We start from the raw sequence: 20,695 nt of genomic DNA, 5'->3' as shown, positions 1-20,695 counted from the left end.
GCCACCGTGGAGCCCTGGGGCCAGGTTAAGTGCTAGGGGCACGGGTCAGACTGCCAGGGAGAGGCAGGTGGGTGGTGCAGACTGAGTTATCCTCTGAGAAGGGACGTGTGAAAAGCCAAAGACTAAAAGGAAAAGAAAACTCATCCTAGCTTCCCCCAGCCTTGCTTTTAGGATTAAACTGTTTGCAAGGAGGAGATGCATTCGTTCCTTCCATCCCTGTGGCCTGGCTGCTCCCTGACTCTGCTCCTGGGGCGGTGAAGGCTGGGGACAGATGGGCCTCCTGTAAGCCCGGGTCACTCAGAGCCCGTCTGTCTGAATACCTTTCCTCCTTCTCTGCACTGGGCAGTCCCGTTTTGTATTCTGTGTGGGTCTCTCACTCCTTTGTGCGGTGGCAGGCAGAGCAGTTTGGTGGTGTTTTCTGAATGGTCAGAGCGCGTCCTTGGTCTGTACACCCATGTTTCTTCGTAATCATCAAGAAGGAAGCAGATGGTCACCCTCTGTGATTTTAAAGTGTGTAAATAGGAACTACAGACTGCCATCAAACATCAGAAATGTCATTTGGCTTCCTTGCCTGCTTTGCTGGCAGAAGGAACTCCTGCATTTGCATCATCCGGATAAACAGTGCCAGACAATGCACGTGGAAACTGCCCCGTGTTCTGAAGGAGGGGGCGGAGCAGCACTGGGCCGAACACCCCAAAAGCACGGCGGGAGTGGTTTGGAAAAGCAGCCCAGAGTGCTTATTGTCTTGCACACATCCTCTCTTCCCTCCATGTCTTCCTGACTCCATCCAGACCCTCGGCACGACCGCCAGCTCTTCCCAGGCAGTATCCCGACCCCAGGGCCTGTCCTTGCCGCACAGCAGACTCGGTGGAATGATTCAGACTGACTCAGGCCCATGGCCCCTCCTGGGGGTGACTGGCTTCTTGGGATGATTTCTGTTTTGAGCTCCGTCCCGGACATCCATTTTTACTTAGGTCTGAGTTCTCACCACCCTGAATGGCAGCACACAGATGATTCCGAAACTCTGCGTGCAGCTTTCTGGGTGGTTGTTCTGGATAAAAGACCACAAATGGAGTGTCCGTCATTTGGGCTGTGATTCAGAGTTTTTTATTCTGCTCCTCCTTTCCTTGTGGCTCCTGGGAAGCTGGGAGGATCATTGGAATTATTCAGTGCTTTGGTGGTTTAGAACAAGCAGGGGTCCTCCCTTCCTCAGTTCCACCCAAGATAACCACTTACACAAGCCTCCCCCCCAACACAGTCTGCACTTCAGGCAAAGTCCTCTTGACGAGTCTCAGATATCCTTCCTGAGAGTCCAGGGACCAGGTGCCCATGATTCCAGGAGATGCTAATTAATTTCCTTTTCTTTTGTACAGCCAATGAGAGTCATCCTGGGAGGAGGGTGATGGGGAAGGGCAAGCAGCCCGAGAGTCCTCCCCTCACCTTCTGGCTCCACATAGATTTGTTGAAAAACATCACCGCCCAGGCCCACTTTTGGCTCCTCTGTATAAGGCTCTCCCACACCTCCGCCTGCTGGCCTGTCTTTCCTCACCTTCAAGACGCTGGGACTAGCGCCTTAGCTTCAGCCTCATTCCCCACCCCCCAGCCCCAGTGGCTGAGTTTGCTCCCCACTGTCCTCTAGTTGTCCTGATGAGGTTTTTCGTTCTTGTTTTTATTTTTTTATGTATTTATTTTTTTGACCGCACACATGGCATGTGGAAATTCCTGGGCCAGGGATCAAACCTATACCACAGCAGCAACCCAAGCTGCTGCAGTGACAGTGCTGGATCCTTAACCCGCCATGCCACAAGGGAACTCCCTGATGAGGTTTCCAGTACCCACCACTGGTGGACTGTGTACCCCGTTCCTGTCCGGTCCTCGATTCGGGGCTCCCCTGGGAACTATGCTCAGCCTTCTCAGCCTGAATATTCCCTCCGTGGATTCAGCCACACCAGACTTTGGATCCGTGGCTGGCTAAACAACCCTCAAGTTTGCAGTATATTCAGGCCCTACTTCTAGACCGGGTTCTGCCTTGGCCCAACTTGGTCCTCGCCCACCCACCTCCCCGTGGGACAACACTCCTCCCTGCCCCCACCTCCTTCTGTTTCACACTCCCCACTCACCGTTATACATCTCCGATGGAAGAGCATCTCAGTCCATTGTACCATTTATTTTTCATTTGTTTTTTACTTTAAAACATGGTGCTACAACCTTACAAGCCTGAAGTTGAAATTGCAACAGAATGTGTCACCAGGAATAACTGGAAAACACACAGTTGTATTACTCCAGACACGTTTGGGAAATTCCACAGTCATTCCTTTGGCCGCGTGTGAAAATTCTAACTTTAGCTCTGCCAAGTTTTATTGGGTTCGAAATCATTGTTTTGTTTGAATAACCACAAGTTCCAGGTCAGTTCAGCTTTGATTTTACCTCCTTCACAGGATATCCTGTCCTGGTCCTGCCGTGCCACCCCTCCCCCCGCAACCATGTTACCAGCTTCCTGTTATTGGCATAGTTTGTGATTTTTTTTATTCCCCAGGGTAACTTTAAAGTTGAAGTACCACACGTTATTTAATATTGGCTTAATTATTTGCAGAATTTGCGGCTTCATAACTGCAGAGGGTTCTGGATGGATCTTTGGTTCAGAAGAAGCATCCGTTGTGGACACTAATGCATTTCCTCCTTGCAAATGCTATTAGGGCACCGCTTGTATTCTCTGTTGGGAGGATTTGGCTGCTTTATTTTCCACTGGCTTTGCCTTCTCCACCTTGGCCCAGTTTTTCAGCCGGAGGGGATATTTTCTGAGACAAGGTTATGGAAGTGGCCTGGTCAACGGGGTGGGGGTGGGGGGTGGGGAGAGGCTTAACAGTCCAGCTCTCCACTAAGTGCTGTAATGTGAACTGAGCCCCACCCAGGCCTGTCCTGGCTGCTGCCCAGAGCCCCACCCCAGAAGAAGTATGGTTCACACTGCAGCACTCTCGAGTGGCCAGCCCAAGCCCCCATTCCCTGTGAGCTTCCTCTTTCCCCTCTCTCCAGAGCTCTCTTCTTCCAAAAGCCAGTGCCACAATTTAGCTCTCTGTTGGCTTCCCCTGAGCACTCTGTCCTGCAGCTGTCCTGCAGCTGCCCTGCAGCTGCCTGGACTCTTCTAGGGCAGGAGGTGATGCATGCGTGCTTGGTTTTCTCTGGAGGGACTCCCACTGTGCTGGGGACTCACTGCTTGCTCAGTAAATTCTCAGTGATTGATTGCTGAATGTAGAGTTTTCTTCACCCTCTTTCCTCCTCTTAAAATTTGGAAAGCTTTTGCTGGCCTGATGCAACCAAGTGCCTTTGCATTAAAATCCAAGTAAAATAATAGCTGGCGTTTATTTAGCTATTATGAGGTGCCAGAGACTATGCTGGGCCCTTTGCATTATTTACAATGCTCATCCCAACCTCGAGAGGGTATCACTACCCCCCATTCCAGATGAGGAGATGGAGGCGGAGGGGGCTTTTAAAGGGCCACCCAGCAGAGCCAGTGTGTACACCCAGGTCTGCCTGACTCTGAAGCTCCTTTCCTAAGTGACTAGCCTGGGTCTTCTGCAAATGACCACCCCATCCTGGCTCAGCCCAAAGTGGAGCCTCATCACACTGTCACAGAGAACATTTGCTCCCTGTTTTCTGGCCAGCTTCCACACGCCTAGTGCAGGCGGCAGACTGGAGAGTGAGAGTCTCTCCAGTCCTCCTTTGAGCATTTGAAATGCCACTGCCATCGCCTTAATGCACGAAGATGCATAAAGTGCAGGAAGTAGCTGAATGGAGTAAGAACTGTTGCTGTTTAAGGCAGGAGGAAGCGGTGGCCTGGCCCCTGGGAATAAAGGACCTTCGTTAACTTGACTGGGGCCTGAGGGTTGCGATGAGCCATCCTGACCTAATGAATTTAGCTGGTCATCCTGTTTTCACGTAAAAACGAAGAGCATGCAGACTATCCTGGCGTGTGGTGAGGTGGATTTTATTCCTCGAACTCTAAGGGTGAAAATAATGATTTGTTCCACCACTGTACTGTCACTCCTTTCTTTGTTCAGTTGGATTAAATTTGTATAAAGGAAGAGAATTTCTGTGGCCATCAGAGTGTTGGATAAATCACGAGGTTGACCCTTTAGCCAATTAAAGCATTTAGTGCTGTTGCTGTTTAACCAGCCTTAGGCAAGGTCCCGTGGAGGATGATCGATATCAAACATGGTCTCCAACCTCAAAAGATTTACGTTCTTTTAAGGAAATAGAAAATAACACCCGCAGAACTAGGCGCAAATGCGTTGGAGACATGGGTGTGGCAGTAGAGTGTAAGGTAGTTGAGTGCATGGGCTCCGGAGCCAGGCTCCCTTGGTGCAGATCCCAGTTGTACCATTTCCATGTGGCCTTTGGCCTATCGTTTTACCTCTGTTCCATTTTCCATCTGTGGAACAGCACTGTTATTGGTTTCTCCCTCGTGTGTGTGAAGCACTTAGCATGATGCTCGACACTTAGCAAGCACTCGATATATGTTTACCTATTGCGGGAGCTACTATTGTCAGGCGTCAAACTGTTGTTTACAGCACTGGCTCCAAGAACACTGGCGGGATCGATGCAGGCTGGCACAGTCACAGGTGACTTGATGGTGACTTGATGGGACTCGAGCTGAGCAGGCCTTAGCTAAGCAGATAGAAGGAGAGAGGACATTGGGACTATGTTAATGTAGAAGAGGCAAGTTCACGATTATGCCAAGTGTGGGATACAGGTTATGGGAAAGCAAACTAAACTGGATCCGCTATGCCTTTGGGGCAGCAAGACCCACAGTTGAATAGATACCTGGGTCCTTGGAAACCTGGTGGGGGATTTTGACTTAACACAGGAGGGAACCGGCTGTATTGGTTGCAGGGGAGGCAGGTGTGAATGTTATGAAGTTGAGGTTTAAAGTGGTCAATTGGAAAGACAGTGAGCTGAAGGCAGGGCACCATGGCTAGAGGATTAAACAGAGGGCTGAGGACCCGCATTGGGTTTTGGCAGAGAACTCAAACAGGAAAGGGAAAGTTGGAGGGACATGTCAAAGAGGGAACCAAAAGGCCTTGGCGATGGATTAGACACTGGGTTTAAAGAGATGGAGAAGTCCCAGCTGACATTTCAGGTTTTTCACCTTGAAGCCTGGCAGAATGGTGATCTGCCAGAAAAGGGATAGTAAGAAAGGGACTCAGGCCATTTGCATCTTAGAATATTAAAGCAAGAATAAATTCTGTCAGTCATCTAGTAAATTTTTCCACCTACAAGAATTTCTTTCACAGCAAACTGTTTTATTGATAGTAACATCATTTGATGAAAAACAAATTTAGATTTGTAGTGGCCACATTTGAGATAAAGGTGGGACATCCTAGGGGCTTTGTCCCCTAAACATTTGCAAATTGGGGATCAAGATGAGAGAAAAAGATTTGCCCAGTATTTCCTGCCCAGTTCACACAGGGACCAGGGCGGGGTTAGTTGTGAGAGACGGCGTGTTCCCCCAGGAAATAGAGAAAGGGCTGCACCCTGAGGCCTCTGAGACCCTTGTAACTAAGGAGCAGGAGACTGAGAAAGAGCCTGCAGCAGAGACAAGAGAAATGCCTAGAAAGAAAGGAAGGGCTTCAGGGGAGAATCCACTCAGATCATTCGTTTCTCATGAAAATGTTTGCATTTCACGAAGTGTGGGGTGTGCTAGTTCTATTCCTCTGTTCCTGAGATGATCCGTATTATTCACATGTGAAAAGTGTGCTAAAACAGCACAAATGGGACTGGGGCCACACGTTAAATAAACATGATGACAGAAGCAACAGTAGACGCATCATCTACCCGATTGCTAATCGCTCATAGACCCCCCTTGGGCCTTGAAATGTCAGGATGCTTTTCAAGACTTTTGGAAAGTCAAAATGCTTTTCACGGTCTGTCTCATCGCAGATCATTCTCAAGGTAATGATGTGTTATCTCAGGTTTTAAAGACAAGGCGAGAATGAGGTAGGGCATGCTCATAGGCCACTGGCTTCCCACCACTCAGGTGGGGTCTAGAGCCCTGAGAACAGCTGGCAGAGTCCCGAAGAGTCACTCCTTAGGGTCCACTTTATCCTTCTTTATAGCAGTTGTCGCTGTCACTCATTTACCTCCTTCCCACACGAAGCTGCAGGCCCCCTGAGAACAGAAGGCAGAAGTCCCTGTGGTGTCCCCACACTCAGTACTGGGCCAGGCACGTGGGAATCTCCAGACAGAGTTACAGTAGGAAGAGAGGGAACAAAACCAGGCCAGAAGAGGTGGGGTCTTTTGTTGTTCTGTGGACAAATTTTGATAGCTGAATAAATCCACGGCCCTCTCTCCTACTTGGGGCACAGGTGGATATTAATTTTAATCGAAGTAAGACCTGTGAGGCCAAATGATTGGTGTTCAGTCCCCTGCTTCCATCCCACTCTATTAGAAAAAAGAATTTTCCACTTTCTTTTGCCATGAACACTCCAAGGCCTCTGACCACCTTGTCTTTCTGCAGGTCTGCCCCCACCCCCACAGTCCCTACACAGCCGACTCCAGGAAGCCCACCACCTCAGACAGGCTCACTCAGACCCAAAGGGCTCTGAACATATTTGTTGGCACTAAAATCCAGATCTTCCGGGTGTTTTTAAGTTCACTAATGTGTGACAGATGGTTTTCTTCTGTAGTTGACAGTTGTTAAACCCTTAAAAGGGCATCCAGATGGTGTCAGACAGTGACACTGGTCACCAAAGACCCGCAGAGGACTCCAGAGCACAGGGAACTGATAGCAAGCCCACTGGGAGCCGTGGTTGTTCAGCCGGGAAGGGGAGGCTGGGAGGGCTAAGCAGTAATCCCGTTACTCATTCATTCAGCACCTCCTTATCTAGCGCCCTCCATGCAACAGGCACTGGTTCAGTACTGGAGACGTGGTGCCCCTACAGAAAGATGGCACTGGCCCCAAGGACAGTCTGTCTCTGGAGAGAAACACACTTCTGACAGCTCACAGATCCCTCCAACTTGCACGGTTTGAAAGTGCAGAGCCGGGGAACCTGCTCCAGTCTGAGTGGCCCAGGCCAGGGCTCCTGCACAAGAAACACTCAGGCAGAGAACAGAGGAGGAGCGGGGGCCACCCATAGGGCGGGAGTAGGGTAGGACCTCCGCCAAAGGCAGCAGCCTAAGCCATGGCCCTGCAGCCAGCCCGGCAGTCAGAGAAGGTCACTGAGTAGGGGAGTGAGCAGTGGAGAGGAGGCCAGGAAAGTGGGGAGAGGGGACCAGATGGGCCCAGATGTGGGCCCAGTGGGAAGGCACTGCGGGAGTCCGGGTGGGTGGCATTGGGCGACCGAGCAAGGATGAGAGGGCAGGTGGGAAGATGAAGAGGGCTGGCCACACTCAGGGGTGCAAGGCGAGCTCACCGTGGACAGTGCTGAGGCAGCAGAGCTCAGTGATGACTCTGTGGGGATCTGTGGAGCTCCTTCTCAGGGGAGGCTCCATACAGAGTGAAGAACCAGTGGCCACAGCATCCAGGCGAGAAAGGCACTCCACATTCCCCTATCTTCATCAGGCAGCTCACAAGCCACGTACTTAAAAAGCAGCAGGACCATGGGCAAGTTAAATTTTGGATGTTGTGCTTGAGAGGCTCTTTGAGGTGACAGCAGAGGCTCTGAGGAAGGAACTGATTATACAGGTCAGGGGTCAGGAACTGGGGAGGCAGGTCCCATCGGATGGTACAAACACAGGCATCACTGGAATAAGGAGAGGCGTCGAAGCCATGGGAGTGAGCTTGCCTGTTGTCACACAAAGCTGACACCCATTCGCTTCACATCTCCACAGGAGTGAGGTGTATATAAGAAATGTTTATTAAAAACACCATTGTGTGGAAGTTCCCTTTATGGCTCAGCAGATTAAGAACCCTACAGAGTGTCTGTGAGGTTCAATCCCGGGCCTTGCTTGGTGGATTTAAGAATCCAGTGTTGCTGCAAGCTGCAGCATGGGTCGAAGATGTGGCTCAGATCTGGTATTGCTGTGGCTGTGGCATTGCTGCGGCTATGGTGTTGCTGTGGTTGTGGCGTAGGCTGGCAGCTGCAGCCGTGATTCGTCCCCTGGACTGGGAACTTCCATGTGCTGTGGGTGTGGCTTTAAAAAAAAAAAGGAGTTCCTGTTGTGGCTCAGTGGTTAACCAATCCCACTAGGAACCATAAGGTTGCAGGTTCAATCCCTGGCCTTGCTCAGTGGGTTAAGGATCCGACATTGCCGAGAGCTGTGTTGTGAGTTGCAGACGTGGCTCAGATCTGGCATTGCTGTGGCTCTGGCATGGGCCGGCAGCGACAGCTCCAGTTAGACCCCTAGCCTGGGGAACCTCCATATGCCTTGGATGCGGCCCTAGAAAAAGACAAAAAATAAATAAATAAATAAATAAATAAGAAAAAACAGTGTTGTGTTTACTTGCCACAGAAAATGACTCAGCCTGGGGCTAGCTGGTCCCTGATGCTACTCTGGGAGGCAAGTGACCAAAGTACAAAGACACTACATGGATGGTGATTCCAGGCCCTGGGTCCCAATGACAGCACCAAGTCAGGCTTTCTGCAAAGAGTTAACCTTGGGAAGTTGGTAAAATCTACAGACACTGCCTGGAAAATATTCAGTGGAAAAGATACTTTCAAGTCTATATGTAAATATGTATATGTTATGTATGGCCTCTGTCTACTGGCTTAAAAGAATCCTAAACTGTTGTAGTAATTCAGTAAGAAAGACTAGAGTGGCGGTCGTATCTTGACTTTTTTGTTCATCTAAACATTGAACAAGCACCCTGAGGGTTCCCAGGTCCTCCAAAGCTCATGGTATCTGTGCCACGGACCCCATGCCTGCATCGGCTGCCTCATTTCCTGCAGTACTTTGCCAAGGAGAGGAAATTGGCACCTGAATCCTGCTCCCAAACAAGAACGAGTCAACTGGTCTCATGACAACACCAAGTTCACTATAGTATAGGTCTCCTGATATTGTCCACTTTTCTCTACAAATCCATATCAATTAAAAGACAACTTTGGAAGTTCCCACTGTGGTGCAGCAGAGACAAATCTGGCTAGTATCCATGAGGACAAGGGTTCGATTTCTGGCCTCGCTCAGTGTATCAGGGATCCGGTGTTCCTATGAACTATGGTGTAGGTCGCAGACGAGGCTCGGATTCCGTGTTGCTGTGGCTGTGGTATAGGTCCACAGCTGCAGCTCCAATTCGACCCCTAGCCTGGGAACCTCCATATGCTGAAGGTGCAGCCCTAAAAAGCAAAAAACAAAAACAAAAACCCCTTTTGACCTTGGATCAGAATTCTACTGGAAGAGTTCTCCTTGTGGCTCAGTAGCAAAAAAAAAAAAAAAAAAAGACCCAAACAGGTATGGAGAAATCGGCCAAAAATGTTCCTCCTTTTTTCCCCCTCCAAAATGTGTTAGGTGTAAATACTCTGCTTACCTTAGAAAGAAAACTACTACAAAATAAATTAATGTGAGGAAGCTCCTGCTAATAAGTCAAAGCACATGTCTGCAAGTGACTTCCTTTTGGAGAGCCATTCCAGCATTTGTTTCACCTTATTTCTTGAAGGTTTATACATTATAATTCTTTTTGTAGATGATATCGTGAGAAAATAAAGCAGACTAGTGCAACTGGCTGATATATTGACATTTGCTTTTTTTATCTGAAATTATGAAATCTTCTCTCAGAAAATTCAAAATGACCTTATCCCCATTTTAAATAGTTTACTTTCAACATCACTCACATCTTGAGCAATGTGGAACGAGTCCAGGAAGGGAAGAAAGGCTTCTTTTGCCTGTCATTTTATTTACAGGATTTGTGTCTGCACAGTGGAGAAAAATGTTCTATTTACTTCAGAGATGGACAGAGATTTCCAAGCCATTTGGCTCGAGAGATGGTTTAAATAGGAATGAATTTAATATACCTTTAATTCTCTGAAATAAGAGAACTCCAGCTGAGGTTTGGTCCAGGGCAAAGTCAGCTCTCGACACTGAAGAAAATCTATCACGTTAATCCCAGCGGCTTGGAGTCCAAAGCCACGTGAACAGAAAGCTAGAGGATAGGAGGTGTGAGAAGAATGCTTTGAAAGAAACTTTAAAAACAAAATGACTGTTCAGAGGATACCAGACCTTATGTGGAATCAGGCGGCACTTAAACAAAGATGTAAGATGTTATGCTTGAGAAACACATAGCAAATTAAAAATAACTTGATGCATAAAAGGAAAAGAAAACTATAGAATAGCTTCTGCTCCAGTGTTAATGGGAGACGCCACAGAATGAAATAAAAGGATTTTTGTTTTTAATTTTGTTTCACACTGACATAGAAGAGGTGGAGAGGAAAATTATATTGCCAGAAAATGCCAGGGTAGATTTGCTGAAGATGTTATCATGCACTGTGTTTAAGACAAAAATCTAATTGCTATAATTTATCATACCTCTGGTTATTAAAACTATGCTAATTTAAAGAGTTTAATCATTTGCCAGTTTTACACATAACGACTTTTGGTAGAAGACACTATGAAAATTTCCGATTTTCGTCAGCCTTTGTACGTTCTATTTAGGTGTTCCTAAGTAAAATTAACAGGCTTTAAACATATAATTGTGTTTACACCGGTAATGGAAATTCCTTGTGTTTTCCTCTTTGTTTGATGAAATATTTGGAATTGCTTTATATCTGCTGAGCCTAACACATGAGAACACAGGCTGCTGAGGCAATTTTCATTCCCTGCACACACGTCTGGCTTTGTAAAGAGCAGGGTGGACCCCACCCTTTCCTTTTGATTGGAGAAAGGAGTCTTTCAATCGGAGGAATTTGAAAGAAAAGCTTCTACTGACTTTGGCACAAAATTTGCTTCTTGGTCTTGAGAAATCAGACTTATCAGGCAGTCCCTGAGACCAAACCACTCTTTAAAAACAAACGTTAGCTAGTACCCTCTCTGGCTGGCAGGGGGAGTGTAGGGAGGTAGGCTGCAGATCCTACAGCGCAAAAGATAATCCTATCCCAGATTTCAGCATGGCCACATCGGGGGAAGGAAGAGGGAGCAGAAAGGGAGGGAAGTAGCCAGAGGCAAAATCATTTCTCTACTGTGCATGAAGGAGGCATTGGGGAAATACAGCCCATTTCAACCTAACATGTGGGCTGCAGCAAATTGTCTCCACCTGGGGAGAAGTGTGACGGTTTGAGCCGGTTTTTGTGCACCTTGATAAGAGCAGGCTATGGTCTTAAATACTAAAGGATTTTTGAGAGTAGTAGTATGATTTAATACTATGTGCATGTATTAAAATAGAGCATTATTTGAAGGAAAAGGAAAAAACAGGATAAATTAGTTTCCTAAATCACAAGTCCAGACCAAACCTATGATATTGAATAGGTTGTTTGTGTTTTGTTTTGTTTTGTTTTTATGTCTTTTGGGGGCTGCAACTGCAGCATGTGGAGGTTCCCAGGTTAGGAGTCAAATTGGAGCTATAGCTGCTGGCCTATGCCACAGCCACAGCCACGCCAGATCTGAGCCACATCTGCCCCCTACACCACAGCAATGCCCGATCCTTAACCCCCTGAGCGAGGCCAGGGATCAAACCCGTGTCTTTATGGATCCTAGTCAGTTTCCTTACCACTGAGTCACAACAGGAACTCCTTGAATAGGTTTTTTAGATTCGGGTTCTAGAAGCCAGAACTTTAAGGGGCTTTGAAGCCCAGTGCTTTGATGGGACTTGCTTAAGGTCGCAGAGCCAGGACCTGACCCCACAGCTCTTTAGTCCTGTTTCACCTCCCTCCCATCCTCCTCTCTGAACCCCATCCCATGAAAGCTCTTCCACGAGCTCTTCTTTACCAGCGCCATGCCCTCTGCCTGACGAGTAACCAGTCTTCTTTCTACAGGTGCAAAGTTCCCCATTAAGTGGACAGCCCCCGAAGCAGCCCTGTACGGGAGGTTCACAATCAAGTCTGACGTGTGGTCTTTTGGAATCTTACTAACAGAGCTGGTCACCAAAGGAAGAGTTCCGTACCCAGGTAAGAGCAGGGCGCAGCGGAAATGTGCCCAAGTGGAGGCTCTCCCAGCGCTATTTGGAGAGAGCCCCATCTTCAGCTTTCTGCTGAGCATGCATTTGGAGAACATGGACAGGGATTTAGCCAGAAAAAAGCCGAAGTGGGAGCCACTGTGGTCAGTAGACAGGCAGCCACCACGCATTGTGTGCCAGGATTAACACACTTGGCAGCTGGCACAGTCTTCAGTCCACCCCAGCCCCTAGAGTCTCCCCACTTGAGGTAGGGGTGTGTCCTCGGCTCCCAGAGCAGAAACGTCACTGGCAGAACATCCACCCAAGTTTGTTCCCACTACTCTCTGGTCACTCTGTAGCACGGACCCATGGAGTGAGCCTGGCAGGAAGATGCCAGGAGCTGTGTTCTCTGCGGGCCCCGCTCCAGATGGCTGGAGAGAGCACAGGCGGAGGGGGAAACGCAGTTTAGAAGCCCCTCTCTGCACATTTCTGAACAGTTAAAAGATGCTCCACGAAAGCAAGTATGGTATAAAGAAATGGGAGCTGCTTAAGCCCTGGAATTTTTCTGGGTTATCAGAGTCAGGCGCTCCAAAGAAATCACAGGTTTAGGTTATTCACACTTAAATTCATTAATATAGACGGATGGTGACATAAAGGACACTCACGCCATTTCACCTCCACGCTTTAGTGGTTACAACCCAGCAATGATCTGCCTTCTGAAATGTTAAGGACGTATTTTTCAGTTACCGTTGAGTGAAGAAAGAACATAGCTCCCCATCACTCCCTGCCTAAGAAAGGAGCTTAAAAAAAAAAAAAAAAGCTGTGATAGAAACCATAGTGGAGATTAATGAGGAATTGACGACTCTTGCAAATCCTGGGTTTGTAATCGTATCTTTGCAGTCAGAGGAGCCAGGGAGGGCAGATTCATTTGTAATCCCTTTGTTCCTTTCCTATGATTGTTTCTGGTCATCTTCGGAGAATGCAGAGAAGCAAAGATCTCTTTCTGGGTTGGTCATAGCCTCAAGACTCCTAGGAGAGCCAGGCTGGCACAGAGGCCAAATTGATAAATTCACAGGCCCTGAAGCATCAGTGCTGCGTGTTTAGGGATGCGGGGAGGTCGGTTTTACTGCTGCTGCAGCGGCAACTGCTCCAGCACACAACAGTGGGCAGGCCCCCTGGAAACAGCCAACGAGCACGAAAGAAAGGGCCGCCCTGGAGAGGCCTGGACCACAGCACGGGCATTTTTGAATCGCTTCTCAGGGGGGGAAATGTACAGGTCCCACGATTTTGAAGATGTGAAGGCACCTCTTTTTTCATTGTCTGAATTTTGAATGCATTTCTTCCCGAGCCCACCTTTGCCAGGGTTTTGCGGTCACCCAACCTGGGAAATGCAGTTGTGAGGGAAGGGTCATGTTTTGTGTTTCTGTGAAGCCCTTCCTTCCAGGAAGACAAAGCCGCTTTTTGTTTCTCAGGGTCACACACAGAAGCCAAGACAAAGGGGTGGGGGCGGGGGCCTCAGAGGAGGAAGGCAGGTGTATGTTTCTGAGGGAGTCTTTTGTCAAGTTTGGTGTTAGCAGAAAGAAAGCAGCCTCCTTCTACAATTCGTTTAGTGTTGCGTCGCCAAGGGTGGACTGTGCCTGGCGTTGTGCTCTACCTGGGCGCTAAGTACGAACAAGCCATTCACACTCCCAGCAAACGCTGATGAGAACGGTGCTCAAGCCACTCATTGTTTAACTTGCCGGGAAGAGAACAGTGAGCAAAGGGAGAAACCAGCCTTTTTTGTGACGTCTTTATTCTTGGAGGAAACCATCTTCAAGGGATGGAATACTTGAATTCACCCACTGTGGGCCCCAAATCTTAATTCCAACAGTGAGGCAGGGGCCCCCAATTCAAGTATCTACAGACAACAGGTCCTGAGAAGGGCCTTTCACTCAGGATGAAGATGGTAAAGAAGCCCGCAAGGAAAACTAAGTGCACTTGATGCTGGGCGCTTTGTTATACAACTACCAGCAGCTGCTGAGGTGCAGGGGCCCTGTCGGCTGCCCTCATTCTGTGAGGGGCTGTGTCTGGGAAGCTTCATGGAGAAGAAGGCATGTGGGGTTTCCCCCTCAGATTGAGGAAGAGGGAAGAGGTCCCAGACAAGGACAGGCAGGTGGGAAGGTACGAGGAGCTGCAGGGCGGCCAGTCTGGGGAGAAGGCTGCCAGGCGGGGCACCTGAGGAGCAGCTGGAGAACCAGCCCGGACCAGCCAGGCTGGAGGGGGCTGGTGCTGCCACAGGGGAGTCACAGGAGCCACACAAGGTTGTTCCCAGCTGTGGATGCTGCTTGTGCTTGTTTTTCTTTTTCTTTCTTTCTTTTTTTTTTTTTTTTTTTTTTTTGCTTTTTAGGGCTGTACCCATAACATATGGAAGTTCCCAGACTAGGGATCTAATCGGAGCTGAAGCTGCTGGCCTACTCCACAACCACAGCCACAGCCATAGCAGTACAAGATCCAAGCTGCATCTGTGACTTCCACCAAGCTCACAGCAACGCCAGATCCTTAACCCACTGAACGAGGCCAGGAATCGAACCTATATCCTCATGGATAGTCGGGTTCATGACCACTAAGCCATGAGGGAACTCCTGCTTGTTGTTCTTTAACATAGCTGTCTTCGGATTTTGGGGCGGCTTTTGAATCTCACAGTAAACTCTTCTTGAGGGAGAGGCTTTTACAGAAGGATCCCAATTTAGGATGATTACCCAAAAGAAGGATAACAAGTTCTAAGTTCAAAACAGACAGTTTTGCGAAGCGTCATCCAACGTCACCGTGAAAGGCAGGCCCCCCTCTCTGCAGTCTTGCTGTCGACGTGGCCTCATTGGCAGCACATGCCCAGGGGCTGCTTCTCCACTGCCATGAGTCCTCGTGCCGTGGGCAGCACACAGGACCAACTCCCAGGCTCCATCCATCGTGACTGCCATCTGACTTCTTGATGCAGTTATTTCTCAGTTGGGGAGAGTGTATTCTCAAAGAACAGTAGGAAGAGATCCATTTTTCTGAGCTCTTTCATAGCTGAGAATGGCCGTCTGTCACCTTCACACACAGGAAAGGTACTTCGGCTGGTAGGTGAGGATGGGGGTCAAGGGAGAGGGGGAAAGTGACTTCTAAATGGGTTTTGCAAAAGCTTCCCAGGCATGTTTGCCCACCATGAAGAAAGGTCCAGAAAAAGAATCAGAGAAGGAGCTTGGAATGGTGCATGTGAAGTATGACCAAACAGAGGGCCACAGGGATGAGGAGAAAATAAAGCACTGGATTGGTTGGTTGGTTAGCAGGTTTTGCAAAAGGAATGGATTGAAAGGAAGGGGAGAAAGGCCATCTCAAATTGAGTGAGAGCCTTGAAGCCCAACTCAAAATACTGAAATGCGATGCTGAGATTAACAGGGAGGTGATGGAGAAGACTCCATCACCCCACCAAAGAAGGTTGCTTCCAAGATGTGTGACAAACATGGACACGGTTCCAAAGAACAGCTCTGTTTTCCAGTGTCCCCTGACCTGAGTGCCTTCTCAGCACAGCCGTCAGCCAAGGTTCAGAACCATCTTTTGCATCAAGATTAGAACTGATTTTGTACTGACGGATTGTTAGATTAGATATGAGAAATGAAACCCTTAAAAGTTTCCTAGGGTTGATGCATAAAATCAGAGTTAGGCACTTTAACCTGTCATTTCGCCTTTAAACCCTTCGTCTCCACTGCCACTGCCCCGTGGCAGGCCATCATGCACTCTTGCAGTGACCCCTTCACAGGACTTCCTGCTTCTGGTCTCTGCCCACCTCCCTGTTTTCCCCCCTCCCCCAACACACACACACACCATTCCATCATTATCACCCCGAGAGGTACCCTAGAAAACATAGACCCACTTATCTTATGCTACCAGTTAAAAATATCCATTGTTTCCCATTGGCTTCCAGATGCATTTCAGAAGCCCTTGTTTGGCATAGTCCTTTATAACACTTTCCTTCAATCATTCATTCCCCATGTATTTTTTTGAGTACCTGCTATATGCCAGGTACCACTTAGGCACCAAGAGTATAGCAATGAGCCAATAAAAAAAGGCGTCTTCCCTCCTAAACTTCTGAGTCTCACAGGAGACAGACAAGAAGCAAAGGTAAGTGAGCAAAATATGTCCAGTGTTGGTGGTAATGGGTAGGGAGAAAAATAAACCAGGGAAGGGGATAGAGGGTGGGCAAGGAAGGACCTCCCCAGAAGGGGGACATCTGAGGAAAGGCCTGAAAGAAGGGAGGCTCAGGGTCCATCCCTGGAGAGGAGTCTTCCTTTGGAGGGAACCAGACCACAGAGGCCCTGCAGAACCACAGTGAGGCTGGGGTGGCTGGAGCAGAAGGAACAGGAGGTCCAAGAGGCCCCAGGCAGATCAGTAGGGCCTTCCTAGGTCATGAACAGGAATTTTGCATGTGCTTGTTGTGAGTTAGGGGTCAGTGAGGGCCTTGAGCAGGTGATATGTCTCAACATGCTTTCTCTGTTATCACTTCCTGACCCTTCACACCAAAAGAGCCCTTCAGACATGCAGGTCTGTCTGCTCTGCTCCACTGTCCACCTTGGAATCCTTCAGAGCCGAATGCAAACCTCCTCTCCTTGCATAGCCTTCTCCACGTCTCTTCTTGGGGTGCCCTTCTGCTTGCTTCCGTGGCACTGGGTACATCTCTCTTGACGCTCTTGTCTGTCTCTGTTTCTCAGTAGCTCTGAACTCTGAGAAGAAGGGGGCTTGTATATGTTTCCTGTGCCCAGCACAGTGTGTGCCCCACAGTACACTCTTAAGTCTAAGTGGAGGCGGGGAGGGGGGACAATTCTACCTATATGAGGCTTCTGAAATAAGACCTTGCCCGTAGCCTGCAAAGCCTTTTGACTCTATTTCATCATCTCCACACATAAATATAGCATGTATTTTCCCGGCCACAAAATACCCTCTGTCCTCAAAGCTGTTCTGGGAAATTGACCCCATGGTCCGTTCAAACACCATGTCCCAGCGCTGTTCTAGGCAGAACATCCCGGCCGTTCTGTGCCCTGGCTCTCAGCTGAACACCTGCTTTGGGAATTTGGCAGGATCTGGCAAAGCAGGAACATTCTCTTAAGCATATCACATTTATTCATGCATTTGAAGTGCTTTCAAATCATCTCACCAGAGACAGCTGCCTGACTTTCATGAATGCATTTTGTCACTTGATAATGATTTGAGGAGGAAGATAAATTAGGGAATCTGTAGCACTTCCCTTAAAGAATTAGAAGCCTCCACCTTTGTCCTCCCTCTGCCCCACCCAGATGCTTCAGACGGAGCCTGAACTGTAGACTCTGTGTTCAGCAGCCCGTCACTGTCGCCTGCACGCCTCTCTCCCCCCGCTGTGCCCAGCATGCCCACAAAAGCAGAGTTTTTTGGGGGTGGGAAGAGGTTAGGACTCTGCAGCCTGGAGAATGGGACACAGGAAAACCCTGTAACCTCAGCCAAGGGTGCTTTGTCCTCTGCCCCATCCACAGTCCCCAGGCTTCTCCTCACAGTGTTCTCTCCAGAAGGAATCCTGCCTGTAATGCCCTGGAGTCACGTTGTCACCTCCCCTTACAAGGTTTCTCTTGGCCAGTGTGCTGGTGAAGGAGGAGGGAGGGCAGCCAGGGAGTCCTGCCTTCTGCAGCTCTTCCCTCTCGGCTGGGCTGGGCGCTTCCATGGCCTTCCTAGGGGGCACCCTCCCTCCCTTTCCCTTTCCCCTTTTCTGGGACAAAGGAGCTCTTCAAGAGCTGGTACTGTCAGCTTTAAATAAGCCACGTGTGTTATGGTAACTGAGTGGCCATCATTTCTGTATTTATCAATACCGTGGGCTTAATAAAAACAGCTGTCCTGAGGTGATCTGCTTAAGATGAGGAAAGAGAAACAAAACTAGTCATTATTGTGCCTTCTCAAAGTCATGCCTTCGTTTTCAGCAATTCTCTCTGAGCAGCGTCTATCTGCCCAAAATCTGGACTTTGATCTCATAACCGCAGCCTAACTTGAAGCGTCCCAGTTGTTGCCCAGTCAGATAACGGGAGCACATGAGGATCTGATAGCATGCTCATGCTGAGCAAGCACCATTAACTTGCCCCCCCTTCCTTCCTCCCTCAGCACTCAGCACTCGCACAGCACCGATCAGCACACAAGTAAACACGAGGGCTTTTTGTAGGGTTTATGCAGAGAAGCCAGGGGGAGCCTCTGACGGAAAGCCTCATGCACAATAGGGTATAATTTCCTTTCAGCGGAAAGCTCGCTTTGCAAAAGCTGGATATCTGAGAACATGAACATCCCTCCCATTGTCAAAGTGCTTAATTATTCACCTGGCACGCAAATCCAGGTTCTTGCAACCCCTCAGTCCAATCCAGATGCAGACCTGAACGTGTACCAGCAAAAATCCCTGATGGTGCAGAGGTGGCCCCCCGGAGATCCATATTAGGGAGCTGCACAAACCAAGAGCCATGAAGCCCAACACCTTCCGTTCATAGAAGACTTCTTTTCTGACAGCAGAAAACACGGTGGATGTTGAGGTGTTTTGTTGGCAAACGAAGACACCGAGGCCAGCGGAAGTCAAGGCACCTACTGAGAGGCACAGACTCAGAAGCGATGAAGGGGCCATTACAAATGAATTGTTTTCTCCCCTGGAGAGTCTGCAAGAAAATCAAGGAGGTTCCCCTGAGTTCATATGTAGCTCAAGAAGAGGAATAGGAAAGTGCAAAAAAAAAAAAAAAAGAGGGAGGGGAAAAAAGGGGAAGAAAACACACATGTGAAAGTAGGCGTTGCTGGCAACCATACCTAGGAAGGGTTGGAAAGTGAGAGTGGAAACCTGACCTCAATTCAGAAACCAAGAGGAAGCCAGCAAAATGATTTGGAAAGGATAATCGGGTCATAATGGCAGGAAGTGAATACGGTCCACTTGGCAGGAGAATCTCAGCTGCAGGGTTTGGGGGAGACCGGCTAGAAATGGTGCTGCCAGCAACCACGTGGGAAAGCCTGACTGCAGGGTGACAGGAAGATCCCGGGAAGAGGAGTTTGAGATCGAACCCCAGCACAGCAGATGACGCAGGTTTTCTGTGAACTGATACCACTGGACTGTGTCCTAGGAGAGTGACCCATGGAAAGGCCCCGTTTTCCTGACCCACCCCAGCGAGAGAGCAGGAGGGTCAGCAGCCACGGCAGTGGGGACAGAGGAGGACAGGGCTGGCCTGAAAACAGCTAGCGAGTCTCCTCTCTGGCCGCCAAGCCCTGCGCCTTTTCTCTGATGGGGAGGTTGGGAACCAGGCAACGTGCCCTGGGAAGCTTTGTGACCATGACTCTTCCCACGGTCAGATGCCACTGGCAGATGGAGGCCATCCTCCTGTTGCAAAACGGTCTCTGTTGCCGCTGCCACTAGGAACCATCGTTGGCAGAGTTTCCCTGAAACCTGTCCCTACACCATATTTTAAAGTTTGTCTTTTCTGTTTCTCTCCTGGCATTCTCTCCACTGAAGGAGGGGGAAAAAAAGGAAGCGCGTTCCCAGGCACACGCCTGCCTGGAGGGGTGAGAGGAGGAGCAGGAAGAGGGTGCAGGCAGAAAGGAGGTGGAGAGCAGACGCATCCAGGGAGCTGACAGCCCCCCACCCCCCAGCAGGACCGAGTCCAGCTCCGCCCCTGGTCACAACTGCCCAGGGAGCAGGCTGCCTCGGGAGACACTACATGTTGATGGTCAAGTTACTGCACCGGCTGCAGCCAAGGCTCAGGCAGAGCTCTGGAAAAAATGGGCTTGACCCAAGCAGCCAATTAAACTTTCCACTGGTGGAGACTGAATCAAGAGTTTTAAAATAATACGTGAAATCTTTCCAGTTGAGCAGTTCGTTTTGTCATGACACGAAACGGTTATTGACAGAAGCACCACAGAGCAAGAGGAGAATGACTCAGGAAACTCCGGGGTGTCGTTTTGGACGGTCCCTGGGCCAGAAGAGAGCATTAAAAGGCATGGGGTGGGGGGTGCAGGTTATAAGTACCTGTCAGACCTGAGGGTCAGATCTTCCCTTCGATCCTCGCAGGGCGGGGGATAAGGGGATTTCTGCAGGTTTGGGCTGTGTGGTTCTGAGATATTATGAAACCAAGGGCTGTGCTGAAATACAACGCAAACGCTTTGGACAGTGCCAGTCCTGAGACGTGCTTATGCTCTCTTCCTAACCTTTCCGGGCCGCTGGAATGTGGTGGCTGCTGTCCCTTGTGCCACGGCTGCCCAGCCACAGCCCTTGGGACTGGATGTGCTTCAGAGTCAGAATTTTTTCTTTTAAGGAAGCCCATACAGAATTTTTTTTTAAGGATGTCCATTTCTTTAAGGAAGTGAAAAAAAATAGACCATAATTTATATAACACCCTAGGAGAGTCTGGGACTGCACTCTGTTCAAACACATTCTTACTTCTGCAACGATATGTATGAAGAAATAAAAACGGTCAACAGCCTCATACCCGGTCAAATTTTATGGCCAAATGAGATGAGTTCCCAGAACTTTTGGTTTGCAGAGCTTGTTGGATTGGGGAATTGCAGATAAGGAAATGCTCATCCCTGCCCCTGTTTGTCCAGAGCGCTGTGGGATGCTCTCCTGGCAGCCCTCCCTTCTCCCCTTGCTTCTGGATCGCTGCCCCATCTGGTTGTCATTTG

The 20,695-nt window shown here is 49.1% G+C and overlaps 1 protein-coding gene and 1 long non-coding RNA gene across 4 annotated transcripts in view; one reads left to right on the top strand and one right to left on the bottom strand.

The window, feature by feature from the left end:
• Nucleotides 1-20,695, top strand: part of FYN (FYN proto-oncogene, Src family tyrosine kinase) — a 225,425-nt gene that overhangs the window by 201,626 nt on the left and 3,104 nt on the right. For all 3 annotated transcript variants that reach the window (XM_047762886.1, XM_047762887.1, XM_047762885.1), the window contains one exon: nt 11,898-12,029. In XM_047762886.1, coding sequence (XP_047618842.1) covers nt 11,898-12,029 — 132 coding nt within the window. The remainder of the gene's footprint in view (nt 1-11,897; nt 12,030-20,695) is intronic.
• Nucleotides 18,202-20,695, bottom strand: part of LOC125117175 (uncharacterized) — a 35,620-nt gene continuing 33,126 nt past the window's right edge. Inside the window, exon 2 of the long non-coding RNA XR_007132536.1 lies at nt 18,202-18,690. This is a non-coding gene — a long non-coding RNA (uncharacterized LOC125117175). The remainder of the gene's footprint in view (nt 18,691-20,695) is intronic.

The sequence above is a fragment of the Phacochoerus africanus genome, chromosome 2, assembly GCF_016906955.1.
Source record: "Phacochoerus africanus isolate WHEZ1 chromosome 2, ROS_Pafr_v1, whole genome shotgun sequence".
Taxonomy (NCBI): Eukaryota; Metazoa; Chordata; class Mammalia; order Artiodactyla; family Suidae; genus Phacochoerus; species Phacochoerus africanus.
The sequence above is the reverse complement of the archived record's forward strand: the minus strand, read 5'-3'. Positions and strand labels throughout refer to the sequence as shown.